This window comes from Gadus macrocephalus, chromosome 5, assembly GCF_031168955.1.
Source record: "Gadus macrocephalus chromosome 5, ASM3116895v1".
Classification (NCBI taxonomy): Eukaryota; Metazoa; Chordata; class Actinopteri; order Gadiformes; family Gadidae; genus Gadus; species Gadus macrocephalus.
In genome coordinates, this window is record NC_082386.1 from 12,972,467 (window position 1) to 12,987,798 (window position 15,332).

The 15,332-nt window shown below is 50.5% G+C and overlaps 3 protein-coding genes across 3 annotated transcripts; 2 read left to right on the plus strand and 1 right to left on the minus strand.

The window, feature by feature from the left end:
* Nucleotides 1–131: 131 nt before the first annotated feature.
* On the plus strand, nt 132–6,849 carry si:dkey-13p1.4 (transmembrane protein 151B). Its single transcript, XM_060052470.1, has 2 exons — nt 132–892; nt 3,930–6,849. Exons 1-2 carry the CDS (start codon nt 770–772, stop codon nt 5,649–5,651), a joined length of 1,845 nt encoding a protein of 614 aa, XP_059908453.1. The 5' UTR covers nt 132–769; the 3' UTR covers nt 5,652–6,849.
* A 168-nt stretch (nt 6,850–7,017) lies between these two features.
* lrr1 (leucine rich repeat protein 1) lies at nt 7,018–11,812 on the plus strand. The gene is made up of 5 exons (XM_060052471.1): nt 7,018–7,786; nt 8,239–8,337; nt 9,496–9,748; nt 10,007–10,481; nt 10,877–11,812. Exons 1-5 carry the CDS (start codon nt 7,604–7,606, stop codon nt 11,130–11,132), a joined length of 1,266 nt encoding a protein of 421 aa, XP_059908454.1. The 5' UTR covers nt 7,018–7,603; the 3' UTR covers nt 11,133–11,812.
* On the minus strand, nt 11,810–14,746 carry dnaaf2 (dynein axonemal assembly factor 2). Its single transcript, XM_060052469.1, has 2 exons — nt 12,797–14,746; nt 11,810–12,644 (listed from the first exon to the last, which is right to left on the minus strand). Exons 1-2 carry the CDS (start codon nt 14,486–14,488, stop codon nt 12,018–12,020), a joined length of 2,319 nt encoding a protein of 772 aa, XP_059908452.1. The 5' UTR covers nt 14,489–14,746; the 3' UTR covers nt 11,810–12,017.
* Between the last annotated feature and the right edge of the window lie 586 nt (nt 14,747–15,332).

The following is a 15,332-nucleotide window of genomic DNA, read 5'->3' on the forward strand; positions in this document are numbered from 1 at the left end:
TATATATATATATATATATATATATATATATATATATATATATATATATATATATATATATTACATTTTTTTACAATATCTTTGATATAATAAAAAGATCAACATTCAACTCACAAATTATGTCTCATGTTCTGCACACACACACACACACACACACACACACACACACACACACACACACACACACACACACACACACACACACACACACACACACACACACACACACACACACACACACTCAGACACTCACTCACGCAGATGCGCGCGCGTACATCCATGACACACACAGGCACGCGCTTTCACTGTGGGACTTTCTCGCGTTACCTTCGCTACGAGCCTTCAGGACATTGGACAGCTCTGTGATCATGCATCTACAGATTGATCTAAATTCAATATGCTTCGTATTTTAATATCGATCGAACATCTACATCTGAAGGAGGCTGCGTAGCGTGGGCGTCTATACATCCGAACGGATTCGTTATCTAGCAGCCTGCTTCTCTATTCCTCTATCCTCGCTTCCTTGTCATACTGTCATGGTCAATTTGCTTTGCCTCTGCTGCGGCGAAATCCCACAACCCCGCCCCCCCCAGTCCTCCCAGTCGGGAGCACCGCGGGATCCCCGGTTCCCGATTATGCAGCAGCTTGGCTCGGGCCCAGCGGCTCTGGGGCGGAGAAGGGAGCAAGAGGAAGCAAAGAAGGAGAGGCTCATCCCAAAGCAGGCTAATAAACGCGAGTGATAGGGGCTCGGCGATGAGTGAAGTGCAGCATGTTTTCCCCCGATGCAGACAGTGAGACCACTGCGGAAGGAACAGCGGCCAGTAGACCGAACGATGAGGAGGATGAGGGGGAAGAGGAGGAATCACCGGTTAACATTGAAGTCCCAGAGGAGGTAAGTATTAAACAATACGTTCTCAAATCAATACTATTGTTATTGTTTCATTGGTTTCGGGAGGTGCAACTGTAGACTCAATTATCATCATTCGGTGATTCAAACTGAAGTAGGCGAGAGTGTAACTGAGCCAGAGGTGAATGTGAATGATGATTTTATCTTCTTATGTTTGAAAATAGCATACCCTGCACACAAGCCAAATGATGCATGATGCAAAATAAGTGAAGTTATCGACGTGTTTTTGAAATGTGAAATTGACCATAACTTTGTCCGCCTAATAAACTCCATACCATCATACCATCTCCCTTACTTTTTTTAATGTCCTCAAATGTCCCAGCTTACCACTTCATCTGATGAAACAACGTGAAAAGCGTTTGCGCTTGCTGGAACTGTAAAATATATTGTTGATTGTGTACGAATTAGTGAAAGCTCTGCCATTTTTCTTGTTCACGGATAAGTGTGATTTACTGTAGTGTGTGTGTGTGTGTGTGTGTGTGTGTGTGTGTGTGTGTGTGTGTGTGTGTGTGTGTGTGTGTGTGTGTGTGTGTGTGTGTGTGTGTGTGTGTGTGTGTGTGTGTGTGTGTGTGTGTTTGTGTGGGTGCGTGTCTTGGTGTGCGTGTGTCTATGTGTCTGTGTGAGAGTGTGCACATGCGCGTGTGTGTTTATCCATGGCCCATAAACCTACACTGCTGTCAAGGAGTAATTACTAGGGTTCCATCTGCAGAGACGTCTGCAGCCAACCGTAGAAATACAGCAGCCAGCATTTTACTCTGAATTGTCTTCCTGTGTAAGACAGTAAAGATGTATAGCTTTACAGTTTTTTTTTTCTTTATGGAACACTGATATCCTCTCCGATAGGCAGTTCTCAGAACACAACCTAATATAGAACATCGTTATCTGAGAAGGACATTCAAAGTCACATGTATTTTTACCAGTGAATTTACATGATGTGAACCACTGGGTTAGCCCTCTCATACACCCGGTCAGTGGGAACCTTCAGGGGCAGAGAGAAAATAAAAATACAGTCGAAGAGAAAGCTCCAGGGGTTGTTTCCCTCTTTAGAAATACATCAACGCAGTTAAAAAAAAGAGAAGAAAAAAAAGAGATACCTTTCCATGTCTGTTTGCCTCTATCTCTCTCTGGGGCCCAGTGCAAATAAGAGAAGAGCAGAGACACCTGCTGAAGAAACCCATTGTGTGTCAGTGCAGGACAGTAAAGCAGGGCTGGGTGTCCCCATAAATCCTTGGCTGAAACACCAGAGGTAGCCTGAACCAGCCTCTCCGCTATCACTGCGTAAGGCTTGCCTGGCCCTGGCCGCAGCCTGATTGGCCCCCCATTGATGAGGTTCTGCTGACATGTTGACAGTACAATGGGTAGTGCCATGTCACTCTTAACAGCAACTACCAAGGCCATATCCTTATTAAATGTAAACAATAAATCCCGGAGATTTATCTAGCTGTAGTTTTTATATCAGAATCAAATTCAGAAAGCTATATTGCCAATATTACAAGACAGATGTAAGTCGTTTTTTCTTTGGTGCATTCATAAAACAAGACAGGCAGCAACAACAATATCCATCCATCTTATATAAGTGAATTATCATTAGCAAGCGACTGGGTTTTACAGGAGCACAAACCATAGCTTTGGGGTATTCGCCTCTGCTAAATGAAAGATATTTGATGCTGCTGCTCGTCAGCTTGTAGGACATTAACCACATCATTCTCTGCACGTGGGTCTTTATTGATGCCCGGGCCTGGAGGCTGTTGGTCCATTGAAATCTGTGTCCATGTGCATCATGTTTTCATTTGTTGTCAATGTTATGCGCGAGTGGCATTTCATAAACATTGTTTGTGAAATGATTTGCAGATTTTGTATTCTGTATGCTAGAAACATCGTCTAGATTTGGTCTGAAAGTATTATTGGTTTGAACAATTTAAATTCCATAATTGGTTTAAATATTTCTCCAAAAACACTTTGTGCAAAGTGCTAAATATTTCCTTATTTCAAAATCTGCTAAATTAGCACAATCCAATTTTTTAAGATGGCCAATTAGCTATTAGTCCCTGGTTACGTTGTATTTGACAACCAGTTGATTGGGAGCCCAGGGAGCAGCATGGGGATGATGAACAACACTACTGTAGCACAGCTTGGTTTCATTACCTTCAAGTGGACTCTGTGAACTCTCCTCATCCTAATTTACTGTCTGATTACACTTTTAAAAGCTCAGCAATTTACAGTGCAGCCATATAATTGGCATAGCTGCAAAGTTATCACTGCCATCTTTTTCAGAAATGCCCATTCCTCATGGCTGCTTCGCTTTCTCTCCCTCTCCATACCCCCCACCTGGCCGGACTCATTGCTTCAACTGTCTCTGTCTTTCACCCTTGCCCCCTTCTCCTCTATGTCCCTCTCCCCCTCTCTCTATGTCTCCCTCTCTCCCTGTCTCCATCTCTGCCTGTTTCCCGGTCTCCCTGTCTCTCTCGCACCTTCTCCCTCTGTCTCCCTGTCTCCCACTCACCTTCTCTGTCTCCCTCCCTCCACGTCTCCATGTCTCCCTGTCTCCCTCTCACCTTCTCTCCATGTCTTCCTGTCTCCATGTTTCCCTGTCTCCATGTCTCCATGTCTCCATGTCTCCATGTCTCCATGTTTCCCTGTCTCCATGTCTCCCTGTCTCCCTGTCTCCCACTCACCTTCTCTGTCTCCCTCCCTCCACGTCTCCATGTCTCTCTGTCTCCATGTCTCCCTGTCTCCCTCTCACCTTCTCTCCATGTCTTCCTGTCTCCATGTCTCCCTGTCTCCATGTCTCCATGTCTTCCTCTCTCCCTGTCTCCCTGTCTCCCTGTCTCCCTGTCTCCCTGTCTTCCTGTCTCCATGTCTTCCTGTCTCCATGTCTCCCTGTCTCCATGTCTCCATGTCTTCCTCTCTCCCTGTCTCCCTGTCTCCCTCTCTCCCTGTCTCCCTGTCTCCCTGTCTCCCTGTCTCCCTGTCTCCCTGTCTCCCTGTCTCCCTGTCTCCCTGTCTCCATGTCTCTCTGTAGCAACACCCCGTCAAGCAGTCCCTGGGCGCGTGCGTGTGCCGGGAGTCCCACTGGCGCTGCCTGCTGCTCTCCCTGCTCATGTACGGCTGCCTGGGCGCTGTGGCCTGGTGCCAGCTGGCCCGCATCACCAAGATCAGCTTCAACTCGGCGCTCACCTCCTCCTTCGCCTCCCCCATCACCTCCTCTCTGCGGGGCGGAGCCTCCGGCGTGGGCATAGGGGGAGGAGGAGGAGGAGGAGGAGGAGGGGGGCACTCCATGATCTACCACGACAGCCCCTGCGCCGACGGCTACCTCTACATCCCCCTGGCCTTCCTCAGCATGCTGTACGTGGTGTACCTGCTGGAGTGCTGGCACTGCCGCGCCCGCAGCGACCTGCAGTCGCGGGCCGACGTGGACGGCGTGTACGAGCGCGTGCTGCGGATGCGGGCGGCGCGGCCCTGCGTCTGGTGGAAGGCCATCAGCTACCACTTTGTGCGGCGCACGCGGCAGGTGACGCGCTACCGCAACGGCGACGCCTACACCACCACGCAGGTGTACCACGAGCGCGTCAACACGCACGTGGCCGAGGGCGAGTTCGACTACGGCCGCTGCGGCATGCGGGACGTGTCGTGCGACCTGCGCGGCCTGGAGCGCCACCCCGCCACCCGCCTGCGCTTCACCAAGTGCTTCAGCTTCGCCGGCGCCGGGCCCGAGAACTCCTACCTCAACCAGCGCTCCCGCTTCTTCTCGGAGATCGAGGGCATGGACGACTACATGGAGGCCCGCGAGGGCATGCAGCTGAAGAACGTGGACTTTAAGGAGCACCTGATCGCCTACCTGGACCCCGAGCGCCCGCCCTGGTACACCTCCCAGCTGGCCTTCTGGCTCGCCGCCCTGCTGATGCTGTCCTGGCCGCTGAGGGTGCTGATGGAGTACCGGACCTCCTACGTCCACTACCGCATCGAGAAGCTGTTCGGCCTGGAGTACAGCTACAGCAGCCCCTCCCCCGACGACGAGGACGTCCCGGCCCGGCCCGGGGGCGCCGGCTGCGGCATCCCCCGCGTGGACACCTGCGACAGCACGGAGCTGGAGTGGCACATCCGTTCCAACCACCAGATCATCCCCAGCTACTCCGAGGCCGTGCTGTTCGACCCCGAGGCCGCGGACCCCGGGGCGCCGTGCGGGGCGGGCGACACCCCCGTCGGGGACCCCGACGACGACACGCCCTCCGCCAACCGCCACCTGTTGGACGGCGCGGGCCGGCAGCCCGCCGCCGCCGCCCCGGGGGGCTACGGCGCCCTGCTGAGCGCGGAGGACTGCGAGCGCTGCTCCCAGCGGCAGAGCCGGCACGGGGGGGCGGGTGAGGCGGGGGGGCGGCGGCGGACCCTCACCAGCTCCAGCTGCTCCTCCCTCTTCTCGTGCCGCGGGGGCCTGCTGCACTCGCGCCTCTCGCTGGACACGTCGCGCTTCTCGCTGTGCCGCATGTACGGCTCGCGCCGCACGGTGGGGCTGTGGCGGAGCCGCAGCAGCACGCTGACCGACCGCTTCTGCGCCGACCGCCGCTGCTGCCGCTCGGACTCCAGCCGGCTGGCGCTCAACGAGAGCCCGCCCACGTACCGGGACGCACGCTTCTTCCCAGTGCTCATCGTGCACCGGCAGGAGGGCCGCGGCGGCGAGGAAGACCGCGACGTGCGGCGCTACTTTGTGCGACGCGGCTCCTGCTGTGTGGAGACCTCGCTGTGAGGGTCCCGCTGCGTTGAGACCTCGCTGTGGGGGTCCCGCAGGCCGACCTGGGGAATGCTTAGGGGCCGTGGGGATGAGTTGTGGGATGCAGGTTAACCTAGGGATCGGTTAGGGACCGTGGCTATTTGTTACACGCACGGAATTACATGGGAAAATATTTTATAAGTTTGAAATTCTGATGTGTTTCTATTGTAATATATACAGTAATCAATATTCTGTTTCCTTCATGTGGATTCCTCCAGGTTGGGGTTAGTATGGTATCTATGTATGGTGTAAAAGTGCATTGTAACATCCTATCATGTAACAAAGTCATATTCACCCTCTGACAGCATTTTCAGGAAGCAAGCATTCAGGAAGGTTCTCTGATTTCACGGCCAATGAAATGAGAGCAATGCTGAGCTCATAGCTGCTTTCACGGCTCATAACCATGGTGGGGGAGATAACCACAGAACGTGTTATTCTGATGTGCTACATGTGTGTTTGTGTGGAGGAACTTAGAAGAAGGGGGGGCATGTTGAGGGCCCTGCAGGAGGAACTGGGTGTGCATGCTGTTGTTACCAAAGATCCTGTCTGTCAGTCAAGCGGAGGACGATAGATTGAGACCAAAGGCCTTCAGGTTGATGGAAGTTTACTGTCTTCCCTCCCCCCCATGCATTTGTTTGGGTAATATATATGTAATAAAGATGAACATGTCTTGCCAGAATGAATGCTATTCAAAAGATGGCTCATGAATAAGGACTTTACATAAAATATTTATTTAATTTCATTGTAGTATTTTTTGCATTTCCAGAAATGTGCTGAGTGGGAAGGAGGAAAACGAGGTGAATCCCACGTGCATCCATTCATTCAGCTTAATGCTCTTTGTATTGCGCTCAATGTGGTTCACATTCTTCCACAACCACACACACGCATAAAGCCTATTCAGAATCACGATGGGAGGCTGGTGCATGATAAAGGAAACATAAAGGCTTAATATTCAGCCAATTCAGCTGTAAAATGACAAACGACTTGTTAGCAATGCCCACAATTTGTATGGAGACTTAACATGTTGCCGAAGTAATAATAAAAACAAAATGAAAACAATGTACAAAATAATCACAATAATTGATTGTGTGTGTGTGTGTGTGTGTGTGTGTGTGTGTGTGTGTGTGTGTGTGTGTGTGTGTGTGTGTGTGTGTGTGTGTGTGTGTGTGTGTGTGTGTGTGTGTGTGCGCGTCTGTCCAATAGCAATTTAATGCTATATTTCCTCAGATTATCTACAGTCATAAGGTCTCATTTTCAGGAATTAGGGTCCAAACAACTATACATGTGTCCGCCGCTAGATGGCGCTATATGTATTCAGAAAATGGAATTTCAGTACCGTGTCTCAATGCTAAAATGCAATAATGTAAAATATCTCTTAATCTCCCATTATATTGCGTATTATAATCGTATATGTATGCCATGCATTCATTTCGTCATAATTAGCATACATGTTTTGGAAATAGTTGTACATGAAAAATAACAATCTCAGTTGTTTGGCTCGAATAAGAGAGCGTTCGATTAAAGACTCCGGGTCAGAATCGGAGGGCGGGCGGTAGAAGTCCTCCTGTGTTGGCGCACCACCTTTTGTAACATAGCAACAAGCGCTCCTCTAACGTCACTTCCCTAGCGCGGGATGGTATCCTATGCAGCTGTCCGGTAGAAGTAAACAGCCCTGTTTTGGTTTAGGTTAATTCAATTAATCGACCAATTTAACGCGTTACATCTTAAAACGTGGGGTTAGTTCTCAACGACCTTCTGACGGGTGATCTGCTGAGAGGGACTGGGTTGTTTTGTTCCGCGGTGGAACCGCGAGGCGTTGCTGTTCACCCCATGAACGCGTTCTGCTGGAGCTTCTGATGTATTAAAACTTTAAATCCATCTCTTCATCGGTGTCCCACCGGCCTCTCATACTCGTTCTGACTGGTGCCATGAAGCTACAGTGTGATGTCGAGGTCGTCAACCGCATGCTCCCCTCGTTCGGTATGAAGAACCGAGGGAAGGGCGCCCGAGCGGTGCTCTCAATCGGGAAGCACCTGGACAAAACCACCCAGAGGACCAGCGTCTACATGATCATCTGCACGGCCAAGGACAGGACAGGCTCCAAGTACAAGGTCGAACGTCCCTGCCCATTTGCATTACCTATGTGATCCATGTCTAGTGTTATGTCGCCTCAGGAGGAAGAGCGGGTTGGCTGGTAACTGGAAGGTTCCTGGTTCAATCCCCGGCTCCTCCTGACTGAGTGTCGAAGTGTCCCTGAGCAAGGCACCTAACCCTTAATGTTCCCGACGAGCTGGCTGTCGCCTTGCATGGCTGACACCGCTGTCGATATGTGAATATGTGCATGAACAGGCGCTTTGAGTGGCCACTTGGTTACAAAATTGCTATATAAATGCAGTCCATTTACAATCTGCCATTGACCATGAATAATTATAACTATCTTGTTATCCAGATGATGTTGTGTAAGGGGTCATCCTTCCTAGGAAATAGATTGTGTGTTCTCGCACAACTGTGTGTGTTCTCACGATCAGCCCCATTCTCACACTGTTCTTCTTACTCTCTGCAGCTGAAGGACAACATTGAGAAGTTCTTCACGTGGTTCGTCGAGGAGGGCAAAGCCACCGTCCGGATCAAAGAACCAGCTATTGACATATGTTTGAGCAAGGTACGAGCAGTGGTACAATGTAGAGATTCAATCTCTGCCCTATGCTCCTATGCAAATACAAGGCCTCTTCAGGTGGCAAACACAACTACTCTGTCAAAGAAAATGGCACCTTATGTAAGTTAGTAACGGAGAGAGTGACATCTTTCAAAGACAAAGGGGTACACAGCACATGTGCTGATTCTGTTGGTTTTTATAAGTAACAAAACTAAAGTCTGGACACTTATTGATGGAGAAACAAATGTCCTTGCGACAATGCTCCATACATGATACTGTATGCTGTGTCAGTCACATTGTCTAATTCTGATGGACCTTTGCTGACTGAGTGGTACTTTCTTGCTCCACTGTGATGGACAGCTCGTTATCGACTACCTTTTGTCACGCGTCGATGCAGTGCCATTGTGACCTTTCACCTGTATCTACACACAGTTCCCTGCTACTGGCGACCTGTTACCTAGATACGCAGATCAATGCCGTATCTGAGCTCTGCTGAATACAAACACGGATGGTCGTTGCCATCGGTCTCCCCCAGATATGTACACAGTTAAGGACCTTTGGTGAACTCTACGCCAGACATAACACACCAAACATAGGACGCATCACCTCATCAGTGCACCCACTAACACACTTTGAATACAAAAATGAGTTGCATTCCTCTGGGCATTGGAAAGGCAAAAAACACTCTAAAAACCTGCATGCTTTGCAAGGCCAATTATATGTTCATAAATAGGACACAGAATGTGTGTCAAGATATTTTCTCTTACTAAATGTAGGTTGGTTTGTCATGCCAGCGTTGCCCTTCACCGGCACCATGGAAACGTAGCTGCGGCGCAGGCATACACGTACTGCTGTGTGAGCAGCTCAAAGCGGTGAAGGATAATGGTAAATGCACTGCATTTATACAGTGCTTTTCTACAATGGCCACCCACAGTGCTTTACAATATTGCCTAACATTCAGCCGTTCATGCACTCATTCACACACCGACGGCGGCGCCAGACAGCCATGCAAGGCGACTGCCAGCTTGTCGGGAGCAGTTAGGGAGAGGTGTCTTGTGCTAGTTCGAGCCGGGATCGAACTAGCAACTTTTAGGTTACCAGCAAACCTGTTCTACCTCCTGAGCTACATGCCGGGTAACACCTGGTTCATGTGATGTTTCGCAGGCCGACGCCAACAGCCTGAAGAGCTTCCTCTCCGCGGCGCGGCTGGCCGACCGCGGCAGCGACACCAGCAGCCTCCCGCTGGCCACCCTGACCCCGGTCCGCGCCCGCGACGTGGAGAAGCCCAAGAAGAAGCTCACCATCGTCTCCAAGAAGGACTACCCGCTCGCCTCCAGCTTCCCCTACTCCCTGGAGCAGCTGCAGGTGTCCTACTGCAAGCTCTCGCGCGTGGACATGAGGATGCTGTCCCTCAAAGGTACGAACCTGGGAACTATGGGGGGGGGGGGGGGGGGTCCTAAAGGAGCTGATATGGGCTAGGAAGCTTCCTTAAGGAGGCCTACAGGTAGGCTGCAGACCTTATGAGCTCAATCCCCCTAACCACCGCATTATCATTCCCACTCTTTACAATTGAACTATAACCTCTGCATTCTGATAAAAAGGGCCTCCCCAAAAGCCTCTGGAATACAAATGTGTTCCTAGGATTGAAGTTGACTCTTTCATTACTTTTGTCCAGCTCTTCGTAAGCTGGACCTCAGCAACAACCACATCAAGAAGCTCCCGGCCACCATCGGGGACCTGGGCTGCCTCGCCGAGCTCATCCTGCACAACAACCAGCTGGAGAGCTTCAGCGAGGCCCTGTGCCTGTCCACCCTGCAGCGCACCCTCCAGCACCTGGACCTCAGTCAGAACCGCCTGAAGGGCCTGCCCTCCCAGTTCTCCCAGCTCCGGGAGCTGGTCAACCTCAAGCTGGACGACAACAAGCTCCAGTGGCTGCCCTTCCGCGTGGGCCGGCTCTCCAAGCTGAGGTTCCTGTCAGCCGCGCACAACCAGCTGGCCCTGCTGCCCGGCGACTTCCGCAGGCTGAGCCTGGAGAACCTGGACCTGTTCGGGAACCCCTTCACCCCGCCCAACCCCCTGGACCACAGCATCCACCTCACCTTCCCGCTGTCGCTCCAGGAGCTGGCCAGCAGGGCGGTGGTCAACCTCAGGTGAGCAGCAGCTGGCCAGCGTCTCGTCACCCGTATCCTGAGTCCCTCTGCAGTAAGCCGGTGCAGTAACCCTCCTCCCTCTCTGACGGTTCTAGGCCCGTGCCGACCTAGTGATACCACTGGGAAAAACACAGCTGCTCATTATTGATTACGTGCAGACCCTTCTGCTAAGGTTGTGCAATGCCATTGGTGACCCTTCACCTGGATTTAAACACAGTGCAATGTTTCATCGGGTCCTCCACATTGCTGAAGGACACGTGACCCACTTTCCATGCAGTTAATGGCTAAAGTGATAAACTATCAATGTATGTCCAAAGTGTCGTCAATGTTATTTTGTCAACACGTTTTCCCCGAATACTAAACCCCTCGATCTCCTGCTCCCCCCCCCGCCCCAGGGTGCCGTACGGACCGCAGCACCTCCCCGCCCACCTCTGCCGGGACCTGGAGGTCTCCGAGGCCTGCGACTGCGGCAGCGCCTGCGTCAGCTTCTTCATCCAGACGGCGGTTAGCATGAACCTGCACCAGGTGTCTCACACGGTGGTTCTGGTGGACGACATGGGCGGCACCGAGGCCCCGGTGCAGCAGCACTTCTGCTCGCTGTCCTGCTACTCCCAGTTCCTCGACAACTGCCTCCAGAGGGGCGGGCGGTAGGGTGCCGGTGGACCCCCAGGAGGGTGGGCTGTGACGGACAACATGCCCCAGACCAAAGCCTTATTTCCAGGCTTTTGTTTCTTGAAAATTTTACTTTTGGGACGTTGATGTTGTCGGCCACATGACATCGTTTTTCCAGATGCGATGGACGAGAGGGATTTTTACAATGCTGCATAATTCATAGGGATCCTGGCTGCTCTCTTCCTAGCGGTGATGTGATGCAAAGGACAGACGCTGTTATCGAAAGCACTCCGCACCGCCTGCATCCTCATTCCACCTCCTCCGACCAAACACGTCTTGCTTGCACTTTGATGGTTGGAACACACACACACACACACACACACACACACACACACACACACACACACACACACACACACACACACACACACACACACACACACACACACACACACACACACACACACACACACACACACACACACACACACACACACACACACAGTTCTATTATCTTCTTGATACTAAAAGTCATGGTTTCTTTCCTCATTCAATTGCGAAATGCAGATCATCATTCTGCCTCGCCCTACTTCTGTGAAGTATGAAATCAGAGATATTCATCTTGCTTTCCTCAACCAGATATGTATTTTTGTCAAACAGTGTTTGTTTTTACCGAGCAATTATTTTAAATATATGAAAAATAAATACATAAAACGGGTGATTCAAGATATTTATTCATTTGTTCTAAACAAAAATCAATCAATCAAGCAATTACTTTTTTTGTCACTACAGCGTGAGACATTAAATATTACATACAAGATATGGAATATTCTTCCATCATGGGATTCATCCCTTGTCATTACCAAGGACAGCTATGTGCTTTAATGGCATTTCTGCTAATTAGATCACCTCAAAGCTCGTGATTTAGTCCAGTTCATACAGAAGGGAGTTGTGGAAGCTTAGGCCAGCGGACGTGGCGTGATCACTGATGATGGTCTCCTGTCCGCTCTCATCCATTTCCCTCAACAAAGGCTGTGGAGGCTTTCTAGAGAATACAGGCTCTGACCCGTTCTGCCCTGGTGGGGAATCCTCCTGATGCTCCTCTTCCTCTGTGGTGCTCACCGGACCGACCGGGACAGCGTCCGCTGAGTCCTCCTGATGCTCCTCTTCCTCTGTGGTGCTCACCGGACCGACCGGGACAGCGTCCGCTGAGTCCTCCTGATGCTCCTCTTCCTCTGTGGCGCTCACCGGACCGACCGGGACAGCGTCCGCTGAGTCCTCCTGATGCTCCTCTTCCTCTGTGGTGCTCACCGGACCGACCGGGACAGCGTCCGCTGAGTCCTCCTGATGCTCCTCTTCCTCTGTGGCGCTCACCGGACCGACCGGGACAGCGTCCGCTGAATCGTCCTTCTTTAACTGATCCTCTGCGCTCGCTGTAGGAACATTGGGGCTCATCTGGTGGTTCCTGTCTTCAGAGTTCAGTGACTCGGCCGATCCTGTGGCTTCACTGCTGGTGGACTTGCCAGCGGATACAAGCTGAGGCGCTGTGTACTAGGACAAGGACAAGAGAAACATTAATACAGGGGGAAAAAATATACATTTTATATTGTAAAAAATAATGACTTTTATAATAAATCCTTTAATAAACTTGCATTGTGCTACCTTGTTCTGAACCAATGGCTACATTGTTGATCATTTCTCACCTCAGTACTTGAAGTGCCTTGCAGATGTTCCTTCTCTGCACAGGTCCCTGTGTCTCCCTTGGTCCCTGTGTCTCTCTCTATCCCAGTGTCTCCCTCTGTCCCAGTGTCTCCCTGCGTCACCATTTCTCTCTGTGTTCCTGTGAGTGTCCCCGTGTGTATCCTCATGTCTTCCGGTGTCCCTGTCTCTTCGTCCGCTTCGGTTCTTTTGCTGTTCCTTGAGTGGAAGCTGCTTTCTGAGGTTCCGCTGTTTTCGCCTGTGTTGTCTTCTAGGACTTTGAAGCTCTTTTGGGTATGAGGTGGAACTCCGTTCCTGTTATCAGCAGTTTCACTGGGGTTGTCTTCAGTGTAGGAGGCAACATGCGTGGTAGGAACGTCTTTTCTGCGTGGGCTTCCTGCCTGCTCTTCAGTATCACAGCCCCCAACCTCTCTGGCGTCAGCGCTCTCCCGCTCAGGTCCAACCCCCCTCTCCCGTTGGCCCTCTGAACCCTCAGTCTTCTGCTCCGTTTCTTCCTTTTCCAGTTCCTCCTGTTCATCCATCTCTCTCGTTCTGTTCTGAATTTCCCCATTTTGTGTCGCTTCCGTCAGGCGGGGCCCAAAGCTGAGGTCAACCGTCTGGACCAGAGGAGAAACAGGCAGGGTGATGGTGAGCTGCCCGTTCTGTGTGTTGAACTTGGCCCCTCCCCTGTCCTCGTCCACGGGGTACGCTAGGGGGAGCTCAAGCCTGTAGGCCGGCCTCTTGCACTCCACCCTGAGGGTCTTCCCCAGGACCTCCAGGCTTGTGTCTTTGGCCGACTTTAGAAGGGGCATGTCCACAGTGACCACGATCTCTCCAGGCCTGGGGCTCTGGGCAGAGTCCCGGGAACATCTGAAGTCCTGCAGATCGATGAAGGATCTGTACTTCAGCTTGTAGTGGGGTGTGGTCGGAGCGCCAGGCTTTGGGGATTCGGTGACGAAGCTTCTTGGTGTGGACTCCTCTCTGGTTTTTGCACCGGCTGCAGGCTGGTTTGCGGCTCCGCTGGGGGGGTCTTTATAGGGGAAGGGGAAGGCCAGAGGGTCTGGACTCGCTGGGGGGTCTTCAGTCTGGTAGCCGGGGATGGGCTTCCGGATCACGGAGGGCTGGGGGGTCCCCTTATACTTGGTGGCCAGCACTTTTACGTTGTTCTGATCCAGTCGTACTTTAAACCCGTCTTGGATTCCCTGAATGGCGGTGCTGTCCACCATGTCCATAAATTCTCTGTTCTTGCTCGCCATGTGAATAGTGTCCGGGTGGAAGATCACATCATAGATCATGAACTTGTTTCCTTTGGGGTCTCTCTCTGGTCTCCCAGGGTGCAGACTGTGGGGCAGAGACCAATGCTGTCCTCTTTTGCCATCCTCTGATACCCCCCATTTAAACTCACACTTACCGACCTTTTCATTGGCGCAAATGTTGACGAAGCATTTCTGTTTCCCGTTGACGCTCGTTTTGAGCGCTCTGAAAGGCTGTGGATGGATAAACTCGATGGCGTTTCCCCTTTCCTCCTCCAGCAGTTTGATCTCCTCCTCGTACTTCTTCTTACATTCGGGGTCGGATAATTCCTTGGCGTAATCGAGCAGCAAACCTCTGAACTTTTCGTCTTTAAAGGCCGCTGAGAACCTGTCGACTTCGTCCTTCGTCATGTTTAACTCTTTTATCTTGTCTCCGATCTCCATGTTGTTCACCTTATCAAACTCGTATTCTCTAAAAAGCAAAGTTATATCAATCCCCCGCCAGCCCTTCACGAAGAAGTGTAGGGCCACAAAACACGCTACAGGTCAAGCCACTCCGTTTGTTGACGTAGCTATGGCAACACGCGGGCCAATCAGCTCTCAGTACAACAGATCAACCAGAAATACAATTAAGCGATGCATCTTGTATTATTTATACGTATAAATTATATATTGTGATATATGAATAAATAAATTCAAATTCAAATTATATAAATGCATAAATATAACTAACGACTAATTAGACCTATTCTTCTTTTAAGTTATTCTAATTAATACAAATATTTACGCTTGACTGGGTCTACCCAGAGCCATTTAGAGATAATTTCTCTATATGAGTCTGTGTCTAGCTATTTAGTTGATAAGTGTTGTTTAAAGGGGCGGCGCCAAACGGTTGCTTGCCGTTGCTATAGCAACTCCAAGCAATTACTCAGAAACCCCAGAGCAACCCCTGATTTTTTTTGTCAAACTCAAACAACACATTTGAAATAATGCCATTTTCCGTAAAATGGTATTAAATAAGTTCAACTAAACCTACTAGTTGGTGTTTAAATACAGGATTGATCGTCATCCAGTCTACTCCCGCGAGATCTCCTAACAGTTCTTTTTTCATTTTGTGTTGTGAATCACACGATGTGTCTTGATATATTAATTTGTTGTAATACGGTACCTCCTTTTAGTTAAAATAATATAATTAGCATAGGCTTATATATTTATACATGACACATTTTGGATGTGGGCAATGTCTGAAGAAACGGAAGAAAATATTGTAGCCTACACAGTTCTGAAT